Source organism: Rhipicephalus sanguineus, unplaced genomic scaffold, assembly GCF_013339695.2.
Source record: "Rhipicephalus sanguineus isolate Rsan-2018 unplaced genomic scaffold, BIME_Rsan_1.4 Seq12371, whole genome shotgun sequence".
Taxonomy (NCBI): domain Eukaryota; kingdom Metazoa; phylum Arthropoda; class Arachnida; order Ixodida; family Ixodidae; genus Rhipicephalus; species Rhipicephalus sanguineus.
Window position 1 is genome coordinate 47,174 of NW_023614543.1, and position 11,281 is coordinate 58,454.

The 11,281-nt window shown below is 47.0% G+C and overlaps 1 protein-coding gene across 1 annotated transcript; it reads right to left on the minus strand.

Annotated features, from left to right (window-relative positions):
• Positions 1 to 2,786: 2,786 nt before the first annotated feature.
• Positions 2,787 to 11,070, minus strand: LOC125756553 (uncharacterized). The gene is made up of 2 exons (XM_049411428.1): positions 10,549 to 11,070; positions 2,787 to 3,425 (listed from the first exon to the last, which is right to left on the minus strand). Exons 1-2 carry the CDS (start codon positions 10,969 to 10,971, stop codon positions 2,787 to 2,789), a joined length of 1,062 nt encoding a protein of 353 aa, XP_049267385.1. The 5' UTR covers positions 10,972 to 11,070.
• Positions 11,071 to 11,281: the final 211 nt, after the last annotated feature.

The window sequence follows — 11,281 nt, forward strand, 5'->3', positions numbered from 1 at the left end:
CACTGCCTACGCACTTTGCTTCGAGCCGCGAATCTGCGGAGTGACCCTTATTGTTCCAGCGAACGGAGAAACTTTATTCGTTATGCATTAGTGGTAAGGTGTGCCTAGTAAAAACCATGCGCAAACAAGTGGAAATGTTAACTGTTATCAATCGGGCCAGCTTCACAGACAACGCTACACTAACACACGGCTTCACGAATCAAAACACAGCTGATGTTCCATGAAGAGAGCGTAGATGGCTTAGGTTGGTAGATTAAAACTGTTTACTACCGTCAAATATAGCGAGTGTTTCAGGGTCTGGCAACGTTTGTTTTGTTCCATAAAGGCGGAACCCATGCGGTTATAGGTTTCAATGCATGGGCCCTATGGGGAGCTTTTCCTCTAGAGTCAGTATATTAACTCTATGGTTGCCGGGCATCCTAATATCTGGTTGAACGAAGTGAGGTTGATGTGGATGCTCGCACTTATTGTCTTTCACAAACTTTTGAAATAACGGAATTGAACTGTAAAGAACTCCTCTTTTGTTTATTTGTCTTTCTAATTTCTTATTTTGTTAATCTTAAATCGGGCGAAGCGCGGGAACTGGTTGACTGCCTTTCGTAGCGTTTGCCACCGCTCACCCTTCCCCTCGCTCACCGATATGATCAATTGGATCGCGCTCGCTTATCACGCGTATTATTATTACAAATCGGTCTTTTTTTTCTTACTTAACGCTTGATACTTCGCGTACACTGTTACCTGACGCCACAAACTGCGATACGCAGATAAGCAAACAAACACTTTCATTGCTGAAACAAGGGCTTCGGTTTCTGGGGAATCACAGCTTGCAACTCGACAAATTTTCATCTCCTACATACGTTTCTATTTTTTTTTCTATTTTTTTATTTCATTCTTTTTTGCTGTTTTTGTTAAACGTTGAAAATTTGTCAGACGGCAGCGCATTAAATCTGTCTTGCTCTCAATCATCTTGTGCAGTGCATTGCTCGTTTGTCTGAAGAGACCTCAGCTTGGTTAGGCGTAAACCTTTGGCTTGTCGGCGCTTGACCGGGAAGGAAAAGTAGAGGAGGCTGGTGCACAATCTCGAAAAAAAATGCAGTCACGTCGGTCTATCGTATCAGGTTACACCATGGCTTCGCCGGCTGACCACCTTCTCAGCGTGAATTGGAACCATCATTTCATTATTTTTCAAACGACCCTTTGGGCTTTGTCGCCCAGAGGGTCGTTTACTCATACTCCAAGAATTAACAGCAGAAGTAAGTATTGGCGGATGCTGTGCAGACAAAGCAAAACGACGATGGGCAGATCACGCAGCGCGCGGCTGCTTAGGCGTAACTGTTTAAAGTTTTACAAATACTTTTAGCGCGATAGCGTTAAAGAGCTCGTTTCGCAGAAATTCCGGTGTCCGGGCCGTTGGCTGTGAGCGAAAAATCAGCGTTTTCCGTGAGCGAAAATTCCAGGTAGTTGCAAATGAAGAAATAATAAAATAACTTCAGGTCCAGTGAGATCGGGGATTCGAAACTGCTACCCTTCGCTCCGTGACGCGGTGTGTGTAGCCACTCGGCCACCACGCATACACTCTCTAGCATGCTCTAGCAAGGATGTAGGAGCCGGAGGGCGTCCGCACTTCGGCTTTCCTCGAGGCACGGTTTAGGCGCCCACCGACAAGCGAAGCCAGGCTAGTGATTCGGAAAGCGATACTAACACGGTACGATTACGCTATCGCGTCCTACTCTTTAAAGCGAAGCTCAAGCGTCCTCCAAGTTTTTTTTTTTTTTCGCGTACAAAGTTCTGTGACCAAAAGTTACGGAGTTGGTGTTTGAAATTATTTTAAAAAATATTTAAAGACTGGAAGCCAGAATCCACATTAATCGAGGCGTTCCTGCCATTTTTAGAACTAATGTTCCCGTTTGTTTACAATTCTTACAATTTGAAAATGAAATATTTGTCGCAATATTTTTCTTCGCGCTACTGCAACTTTTTTGAAATATTATTTTGCAAACCGTATCTCTTTTTCTCGTCTACATTTTTTTTTCAGTAGTGAAGAGGTTAACCAATGGGGAAGGCCGAGCTAATCTGATAACACTGCACTGCTATCATTGTGTGATGTTTCCGTTTCTGCATAGACTGCTGATATGAGGCGCAATAAATATGGCTTCCGATAATTATGATTTGGAGTCAAGTGAAGGTCTCGGCACACCGCACATGAACATATTGTTCGGTCATCTTTGGTCTAGAGCATCAAGCACGGAAGACTCCCTCACTTCGACCTTTCACGTAACGGCGAGGCACTTATCGATGACTAACTATTGAGGATAAGGCGTCACTATTTTTTGTTGTGGTTGAACGCCCCAAAACCATGATTTGATTATGAGAGAGGCCGTAGAGGAGGGCTCAGGAAATTTCGCCCACCTGGGTTTCGTTACCGTGCACCTAAATCTAAGTCCAAGCGCCTCTAGCATTGTCGCCTCCATCGAAAATACGGCCTCCACGACCGGGATTGAGGCGTCAATATCAGAAATCATAAGTCCATTCCTCTTGTAGCCTCTCGTAAACAAAAGGAACAGAAAATTTTGTACGATCTCCTCCTATTCAATAAAGCAACGCAAAAATAAATTATTCGTCACGCACTGAAAATGAGGCACAAGAACATTCACAGCAGCCGTTTTATTGAACTGCAGTCAAAACCTCGGTAAGCTCATTAAGCATACACGCGTCAAGTGTTAAAGAGGCATACAAAGAATAAAAAGGCTCAGTAATGCAGAACATTGGCGCTAGGAGCTCGGATGTTACGGACGCGCAGGTTCGTCGCGCAAAACCTCGATTTCGAGCTCCAACTTTGGCCCACGACCCAAATCGTTCTTTCGCAGGATACCGGAATCTAGCCTGTAGAGACGGCGAAAGTGCAGCAGTTGGTTTTCGTCGCCCATGCAACGACAGCGTTCCTGAACTGAAGTCAGATAACAGCTATTGCCCAGTTCACCGTCGAACAATTTAACCCTAGGAGGAGGCATCGAGCACTGTCGACCCGCCAGCGATCCGTGAAACCCCATCCAAAAGTGAAGGTAGGGGTACTTCATGTCGACTTCGAAGGTAAAGTAAGCGTCCCTCGTGTGCAAGACGGTGAGCCGAGCGCAAATATTCTCCGTAATCGGCAGATCCATGTCGCCGTTCGTTAGGGTCAGGACGTATTTCACGGAGCCTTGCACATCCCTCCAAGAGCGCGTCGTCGACAGAGGCGTGGTCAAATTCAAGTGACACTTCACGTCCCGTGGCCCGCACTTAGACACGGCATGCTGCGGGTAATCCTGCGAGGACGTTTGCCGCATGCCCTGCAGAAGATCCGGAGGCAGGTTCACGAAGAAGTACGGCCAGCGACAGGTCTTCGACTTCTGCAGGCGTAGCTGTCGCGGCGACGTCGTGCTGGCCTCCTCCGCCGTCTCGCTTCTCGGGTACCTCGGCTGGCCCGCCATCTTGGACGAAATCGAAGCCGCGACCTGAGCCATATCGGCCCCCGCGGATGCACCCACCTCGCGAGTGAACTCGGCTAACCAGGATTGGTGTTCCCTCATTTGTTGGGCGAGTTCGTTCATCCTGCTCTGGATTGCTGGCATCAGCTGATCGCGGTCCGGGTTCACCAGCTGGGCCTTCATTTCTTCCAGAGAGGCCCTGGCGCCTCGAACTATCGCCGTCGCGGATTTTAAGGAAGCATAGCCTGCACCCTCGGAAGAGAGACCGGAAGGGCATCCGGACGCATAATGCGAGGAGAGGTCCCTGTGCCGGACAGCATCACCGCATCGGAAGCAGTCGATGATGTGGAAGGCGCATTCCTTCTCGTAATGCTGCAGCATGTCTTCCGTAGCTCCAGCAAACCTGCAGCCGTGCGGTTCGTTCCAGCAATATACCTTCACATGAAAAGGAAAATAAATGTATTTACACTTTATCAAGTTGATATTCGTTATCAAGTGCGGGCAGTATCGAAGATACATGTATTTAGATACTATCTTAGATACTCTATGGTTATCTTGTATCTGTATCGCGATACGTCGAAATTCAAGTATCTGTATCTTATTCCGATAACATTCGATAATGTATCGTGTATCTTAAGATACAAGATACTTTATCGCAACACAACCGTGCGAAACAAAATCGTGGCCAAGCTCCGCCTTCTCAAGCTGGTACTGGTGCCCCTCGCCGCTGAATAAGTCTAAGGGCAGTAACGTTATTTTATTTTTACGCCAGAAATCATCCAGTGAGGGTAAAAGATCAGGAAGACAAGCAGGGACGTCTATTCCTGCCCAACGTACACTTTTGTTTTCGATTTACTTTCCCTTAGTTGCGCCAATGCCGCGACACTTGCTCTTAGCCACTGTCGTGTGCGTACTCCACAGGTGCGGCGTTATCGCGCAAATTTTGATGAGTTACAGTGGTTATTGAAGATTCGCTTGGCGTCTTGCTCGTAACAAAAATGTATGCGTGCAAGAATGGGGTTGCCTTGCGTCGCATGGGTTTTACATATCAGCGATTTGAAGGATTTGTGGATGTAACTGGATGGCATGGACTTAGTTAATTATATGAAATAAGATTCTAAACAACTTAGCACCACGGTACTGATGCTAGACCTAATAGAGCAAGCGGTTACCAAAGAAAATATATTGGGACCGTATTTTTCACTTCCACTACATTTATTCAAAGAATTTATGAAATAATAACTGATCATTAGCACAAGTGCTTCTAGCTGTCATTGCATCACATCATTACTAGGTCTTGCACTGTTTCCCGGTTGGTCACCGCAGTATGTCTTTTGTAACGCACTCCCAAAATAGGATTTCTGCTTTACTTCTAACTGCTTTATTTTACTACTGTTTACAATTTACATGGCCCAAGGCGATTTTGAAAACAAAATATATTAGTTATGTGGCGTGCCTTGAGTACACAATACAAATATCTGCTTACCGCTTAAGAAAATGGCGACGCGAAATTGAGTTTGCTTAATAATGGAAATCATTAGAAGCCATCGTAAAGATGTTAGGAAGGGGATGTGAGAAACGCGGTTACCGAATGCTCGTTTTTACTCATGAGCGTCCCAACGAGGCCGCTTCAGGCAATTTTCCATAGACACTTAATTTATTGTCTAACAGGTAAGTTGACAATACTCATGTATCATAGCTATTGGACGAAGGGTGTATTGTGTTCTGACTCATCAATGTGAATGTTTGATACGGAACCACCTCTTATTTACTTATATTGTTTTCCTGCTTAGGCGTTTAAATTTTCGCATTATAACCGCCACGTAATGGGAGCTATAAGCGGCAATACGCGAATAGCGGCGGGGTCTGCGACGCTTTGTGGAACTGTACAATAACGTACTGAGAATATCTGTGTTGCACATGTCTCTTTGAAGAAAAATTGCTAAAAAGATTGCACGTTAGTGAGTATATCAACAAAGAATCCTTACGCCAGCAGCTAAGTAGGACATGGAAATTCATTGCCAGTTTACGTCATCTATCTACACAAGGGGTCTCAAACTCAACTTATAGCCGGCGGGCCGTAGTCGCGAAATTAGCTCCAAGGCGGGACAGTGAAGAAGGATGGTGGGAATGGAGAGAGCTTGAACAAATGACGTTGCCATTTGAAAGGAAAGCCTTTCCCTATTATCATATATAGGTCATTTCTGAAGGGGATTGGAGTCAGGATTCGAGAAACATCGATAGACGACGTACAGTACACAACGAGTGCAATCTACGTGGATTGAAACATAGAGTTTTTGTTCCACGGTTATGTTCGCACATGGGGACCACATGTTCTCACGAAAGAAATGCTTGAGACCAGTCAGTCTGTATAGCTCACGAACATACTTATTTAGAAAATAAAAACAAAGGGATGGAGGCGGTCATGTGTGCCGGCCGGGCCGCCAGCGAAGGGTCGCAAACCCCGCATACACATTCGCCCCCCCCTCCACCCCCCCCCCCCCCCCGAGAAAAAAAAAGTCCGATACCAGCGTTGTTGTGTGTACACTGCCGGATATACGGGCATGGTGCAAACTGTCTTTTACGGAGAAGGTAAAAGTCCACACCGGTATTTGCTTCGTAGTGCGAAGGCTTCTTATTGAGTTATTGTGATTATATGGCAACCCGCTACAGCTGGTCGACAAGCTAAAAGCAGCGACTCCCATCAATTAAAAAAATGACAAGCAAGACCGCTGTCAGCGAAGTGTATAAAGAGTTGTCCTGTGAAGAAGCTCAAATAAGCCCCAATAAGTACTTTGGAAGGAAACTAATGTACTTTGAGCAAGCAGGCCAAAACTTTTGAGATACTAAGAGACATTTCATTCAAGTAAACAAAATAGGTCACAGTTAAGAAATTTCCAAGCAGACATTTTTGTGTATAGATGTTTGCTGCTACATTATATGGATCTATAATATTAAATTTGAGAATGTATCGAAGTATCTTAAGATACAATTGGCAAGTATCGTATCGGATACAATTATTGCGACAGTATCTTGTATCTGTATCTCCAATACTTCTCGCCTGAGTATCTTGTATCGTATCGCGATACAATTTCAAAGTATCTTTGCCCAGCCCTGGTTATCACTCTGTACGTACGAAAGAAGGGGAATCGTTCGTTTCTTTGTCAGACACAGCCAATGTACTAAAGACAATGAAGGCATGGAAATCGTAGGGGACACTAATAACAGCGAAGTAGGCAACGAAAGCAGCTCTGAGTGACGCACACATGTGACGCTCCTGGAGCCTTAACGTCTCACGCCGCCAGTGCAAGTATTCGGAAGCTTAGATTACGTGCACCAATTTCCCGCCACTTCGGCGCGTCGATCTATGCAGTGGCCCTAGGTGCAATTTAGGAGACACAAAACGACCACGACGGCGTGGTAGCGAAATCGGTGCACCCTTCCCAGATCCGGCAGACACAAAACGCCTGTGACGGCGTTTTTTGTCTGCCCTAGGTGCAGTTTACCAGAACGAAACAAGAGAAAGAACACGCTAGGCCCACGTGGAACGTGCAGCACACTCAGAGAAAGCCGGAAAAGCGCTGTTTCCAGAGCACGTTGTAAAGTCTCTTGGGGCGACCGCAAGTACAGCGGCAAGGCACCCGTTACGCAACAAATCAATATTTGCGGAGTAGGGAATCATACACAGTGTCATTATTGGTCATTCTGCGAAGAAGCGAGGTACCCGCTACAAATCTGTAAGGCATTATGTGCACTTTGTTGATTTTGTGGCTGAAGATTACGTTTGAGCCATCTGTAATAGGTGGGTAGCTTTAAACAACCTTCCCTTTAGCAATTGGCGGTGTGCAACACCTGGTTGTTATTTTACTCTTCTACGAAGCTATATTACATCTGTTAATGCGATTCGATGCCTGACATGACGCCTGTATTTGGTCTTTTTTAGAATTAATTTATGTACCCGCGCCTCTGTGGTAGAATACTCTACTGCCATGCATAGGGCTCGGTTTTGAATCCCACTCTATCCTGGACATTCTTTTTTTTCTCATTTCGCGCGATAGCGATCATGACTACCGGCGGCGAACAACTAAGCCACCAAAATCAGCTGTTGTGATCTCATAACAGCGTTCACTGTAAAATGCCCGGGCGGCCACCGAATAGCACAGCACGCATGTGCAATGCACTTCTGCTCTCACCTTCAAGTCTCTTGCTGTCTCGTCGGTGAAGCCGTGGACGCTACATTTCGCGCTTACGAATGGCTCTCGATCCATGGGACAAATTCCATCACCGCCACCTTGGCAACTGGCGCGTGGCACGCTTGGCACAGCAAGTGCGAGCAAGGCAACTCCAGTACGCGCCCGGCAATCATGCGGCAGAGGTCACACGCACGCAAACTCGGCGACTCGTAGAAAAGCCTCGTCGGTCGCCAGTTGACACCTGCGACGGTGTGGTCTCGAAAACGGTGCACTCGTCTGAGATCCGCCATGGTGGTGTGAATCTTGAGACGTGAGTAGTGCGCTGGCGTAAGAACGCACTCGCTAGGTTTTTCGACAAGCTGATCGCTTTTATAGGCAACCTCACGTGCTTCAGCTGACGTAACCGCAAGAAGAGATAAACTGCTGATCATTCTTCGTTATCGCGTAAATCCTTGCACCATCCTCACGGCCGCATCGTTACGTATGCCATAGTACTACCATGCCCCGGAAACTGAGCGCCAGTTTCGGTTTCAAGGAACATGCGCACTCGTAGCGCATGCCGGATGGTTGACGGGCATCCTAAGATATGGTTGAACGAAGTGAGGTTGGTGTGGATGCTCGAACTTATTGTCTTTCACGAGCTCTTACAAATAACGAAATTTGATTGAACTGTAAAGAACTCCTCTTTTGTTTATTTCTCTTTCTAATTTCTTATTTTGTTATTCTTAAATCGGGCGAAGCGCGGGAACTGGTTGACTTGCGTTCGTAGCGCATGCCTCCGCTCACCCTTCCACTCGCTCACCGATATGATAAGTTGGATCGCGCTCGCTTATCACGCTCGGCTGGCGTGCCAAGTATGAATACTGGAAGTATAAGGCATTTGATGTGACGTGCGCGTTACCGAAGCAGCAGTGAATCACGTCGAGCAGATCAACCGTTACAAAAATATCTTCGGATTGAGTGAGATTGGGGATTCGAAACTCACCATTCGCTCCGTGACGCGGTGTGTGTAGCCACTCGGCCACCACGCATACACCCTCGGCATGCTCTAGCAAGGATGTAGGAGCCGGAGGGCGTCCGCACTTCGGCTTTCCTTGAGGCACGGTTTAGGTTATCCACTGACAAGCGAAGCCAGGCTAGCGATTAGGAAGGCGATACAAACACGGTACGATTACGCTATCGCGTCCTACTCTTTAAAGCAAAGCTCAAGCGTTCTCCACGTTTGGTTTTTTTTTTTTTGCGCGCAAAGTTGTGTGAAGAAAAGTTACGGTGTTGGTGTTTGAAATCATTTAAAAAATATTTAAAGACTGGAAGCCAGAACCCACAATAATCGAGGTGTTCCTGCCATTTTTACAGCTAGTGTTCCCGTTTCTTTACAGTTCTTACAATTAGAAAATGAACTCTTCGTCGCTATGTATTTCTTCGCGCTTCTCAAATTTTTGAAATAATACTTTGCAAACCACATCTCTTTTTCTCGCCAACATTTTTTTTCGGTAGTGAAGGGGTTAACCAATGAGGCAGGCCGAACTAATCTGATAACACTGCACTGCCATCACTGTGTGACGTTTCCGCTTCTGAATAGACTGCTGATAGGAGGCGCAATAAAATGGCTTGAGATAATTATTACCATTTGGAGTCAAGTGAAGGTCTTGGCACTGCTCACATGAGCACATTGTTCGGTCATCTTTGGTCTAGAGCCCCATCAAGCACGGAAGACGCCCTCGCTTCGACCTTTCAAGTAACGGCGAGGCACTTTCGATGACCAACTATTGAGGATGAGGCGTCACTTTTTTTTGTTGGGGTTTAACGCCCCAAAACCATGATTTGATTATGAGAGATGTGGTAGTGGAGGGCTCCGTAAATTTTTGACCACCTGCGGTTCTTTAACGTGCACTTAAATCTAAGCCTCTAGCATTTTCGCCTCCATCGAAAATACGGCCGCCGCGACCGGGATTGAGGCGTCACTGTCAGAAACTATAAGTGCATTCATCTTGTAGCCTCTTGTAAAGAAAAGGAACACATATCTTCGTAACTATCTCCTCTTATTCAGTAAAGCAACACAAAAATAAATTATTTGTCACGCACTAAAAACGAGGCACAAGATACTTTCACAGCAGTGTTTTATTGAACTGCAGTCAAAACCTCGTTAAGCTCATGCAGCATGCACGCGTGAAGTGTTAAAGAGACATACAAAGAATAAAAAAGCTCAGCAATGCACTACATTGGCGCTAGGAGCTCCGATGTGGCGAATGCGCAGTTTCTTTGCGCGAAACCTCGATTTCGAGCTCCAGCTTTCGCCCACGAACGAAATCGTTCTTTTGCAGGCAATCGGCATCTATCGAGTAGACACGGCGAAAGTGCAGCAACCGGTAATCGTCGCCCTTACAACGACAGGGTTCTTGAAGTGAAGACAGATAACGGCTCTTACCCGGTTCACCGTCCAACAGTTTAACCCTAAAAGAAGGCATCGAGCACTGGGGACCCGCCAGCAACCCGTGAAACCCGATTCGCACGAAAAGAAAGAGGTAGTTCTTGTCGACTTCGACGGTAAAGTAAGCGTCCCTAGTGTGCAAGACGGTGACCTGAGCGAAAATTGTGCTCTTTTCCATCGCCGGCACATCCATGTCGCAGTTCTTCAGGGTCAGGACGTATTTCACGGAGCCTTCCACTTCCCTCCATGTGCGCGTCGTCGACAGAGGCGCGGTTAAATACAAGTGACACTTCACGTCCCGTGGCCCGCAGTTAGAGACGACATGCTGCGGATAATCCTGCGAGGAAGTTAGCCGCATGGCCTGCAGAACACCGAGAGGCAGGTTCGCGAATAAGTACGGCTGGCGACAGGTCTTCGACTTCTCCGGGCGTAGCAGTTGCAGCGACGTCGTGCTGACCTGCTCCGCCGTCTCGCTGCTCTGATACCTCGGCTGGCCCGCCATCTTGGACGAAATCGAAGCCGCCACCTGAGCCATCTCGGCCTCCGTGGATTCATCCACCTCGCGAGTGAACTCGGCTAACCGGAATTCGTGTTCTCTCATTTGTTGGGTGAGTTCGTTCATCCTGCTCGGGATTGATGACATCAGCTGGTCGCGGTCCGGGTTCACCAACTGGGCCATCATTTCTTCCAGAGAGGCCCTCACGTCTCGAACTATCGCCGCCGTGGATTCTAAGGAAGCGTCGCCTGCACCCTTGGAAGAGAGACCGGAAGTGCATCCAGACGCGTAATGCGATGAGAGGTCGCTGTGCCGGACACCATCGCCGCACCGGAAGCAGTCGATGATGTGGAAGGCGCATTCCTTTTCGTAATGTTGCAACATGTCTTCCGTGGCTCCAACAAACCCGCATCCGTGCTGTTCGTTCCAGCAATAGACCTTGATATGAAAATAAAAATAAAAGTACGTGCAATTTATCCAGTTGATATTCGCTATCGCTTTGCACATACGAAAAAGGGAATTGTTCGTTTCTTTGTTAGACACAACCAATGTACTAACAGAGCAGTAAGGCATGGAAAGCGTACGGAACAATATTAACAGCGAAGTAGGTAAGAAAAGCAGCTCGGGATGACGTACACATGTGACGCTTCTGGAGCCCTAACGTCTCGCACCGCGGGTGCAAGTATTCAGAAGC

Coding starts and splice junctions, on each gene's coding strand:
- LOC125756553 (XM_049411428.1), bottom strand. CDS start 10,971: ATGTTGCAACATTACGAAAAGGAATGCGCCTTCCACATCATCGACTGC. Junction 3,426..10,548: donor GCAGCGAGACGGCGGAGCAG/GTCAGCACGACG, acceptor ACGGCGGAGGAG/GCCAGCACGACGTCGCCGCG.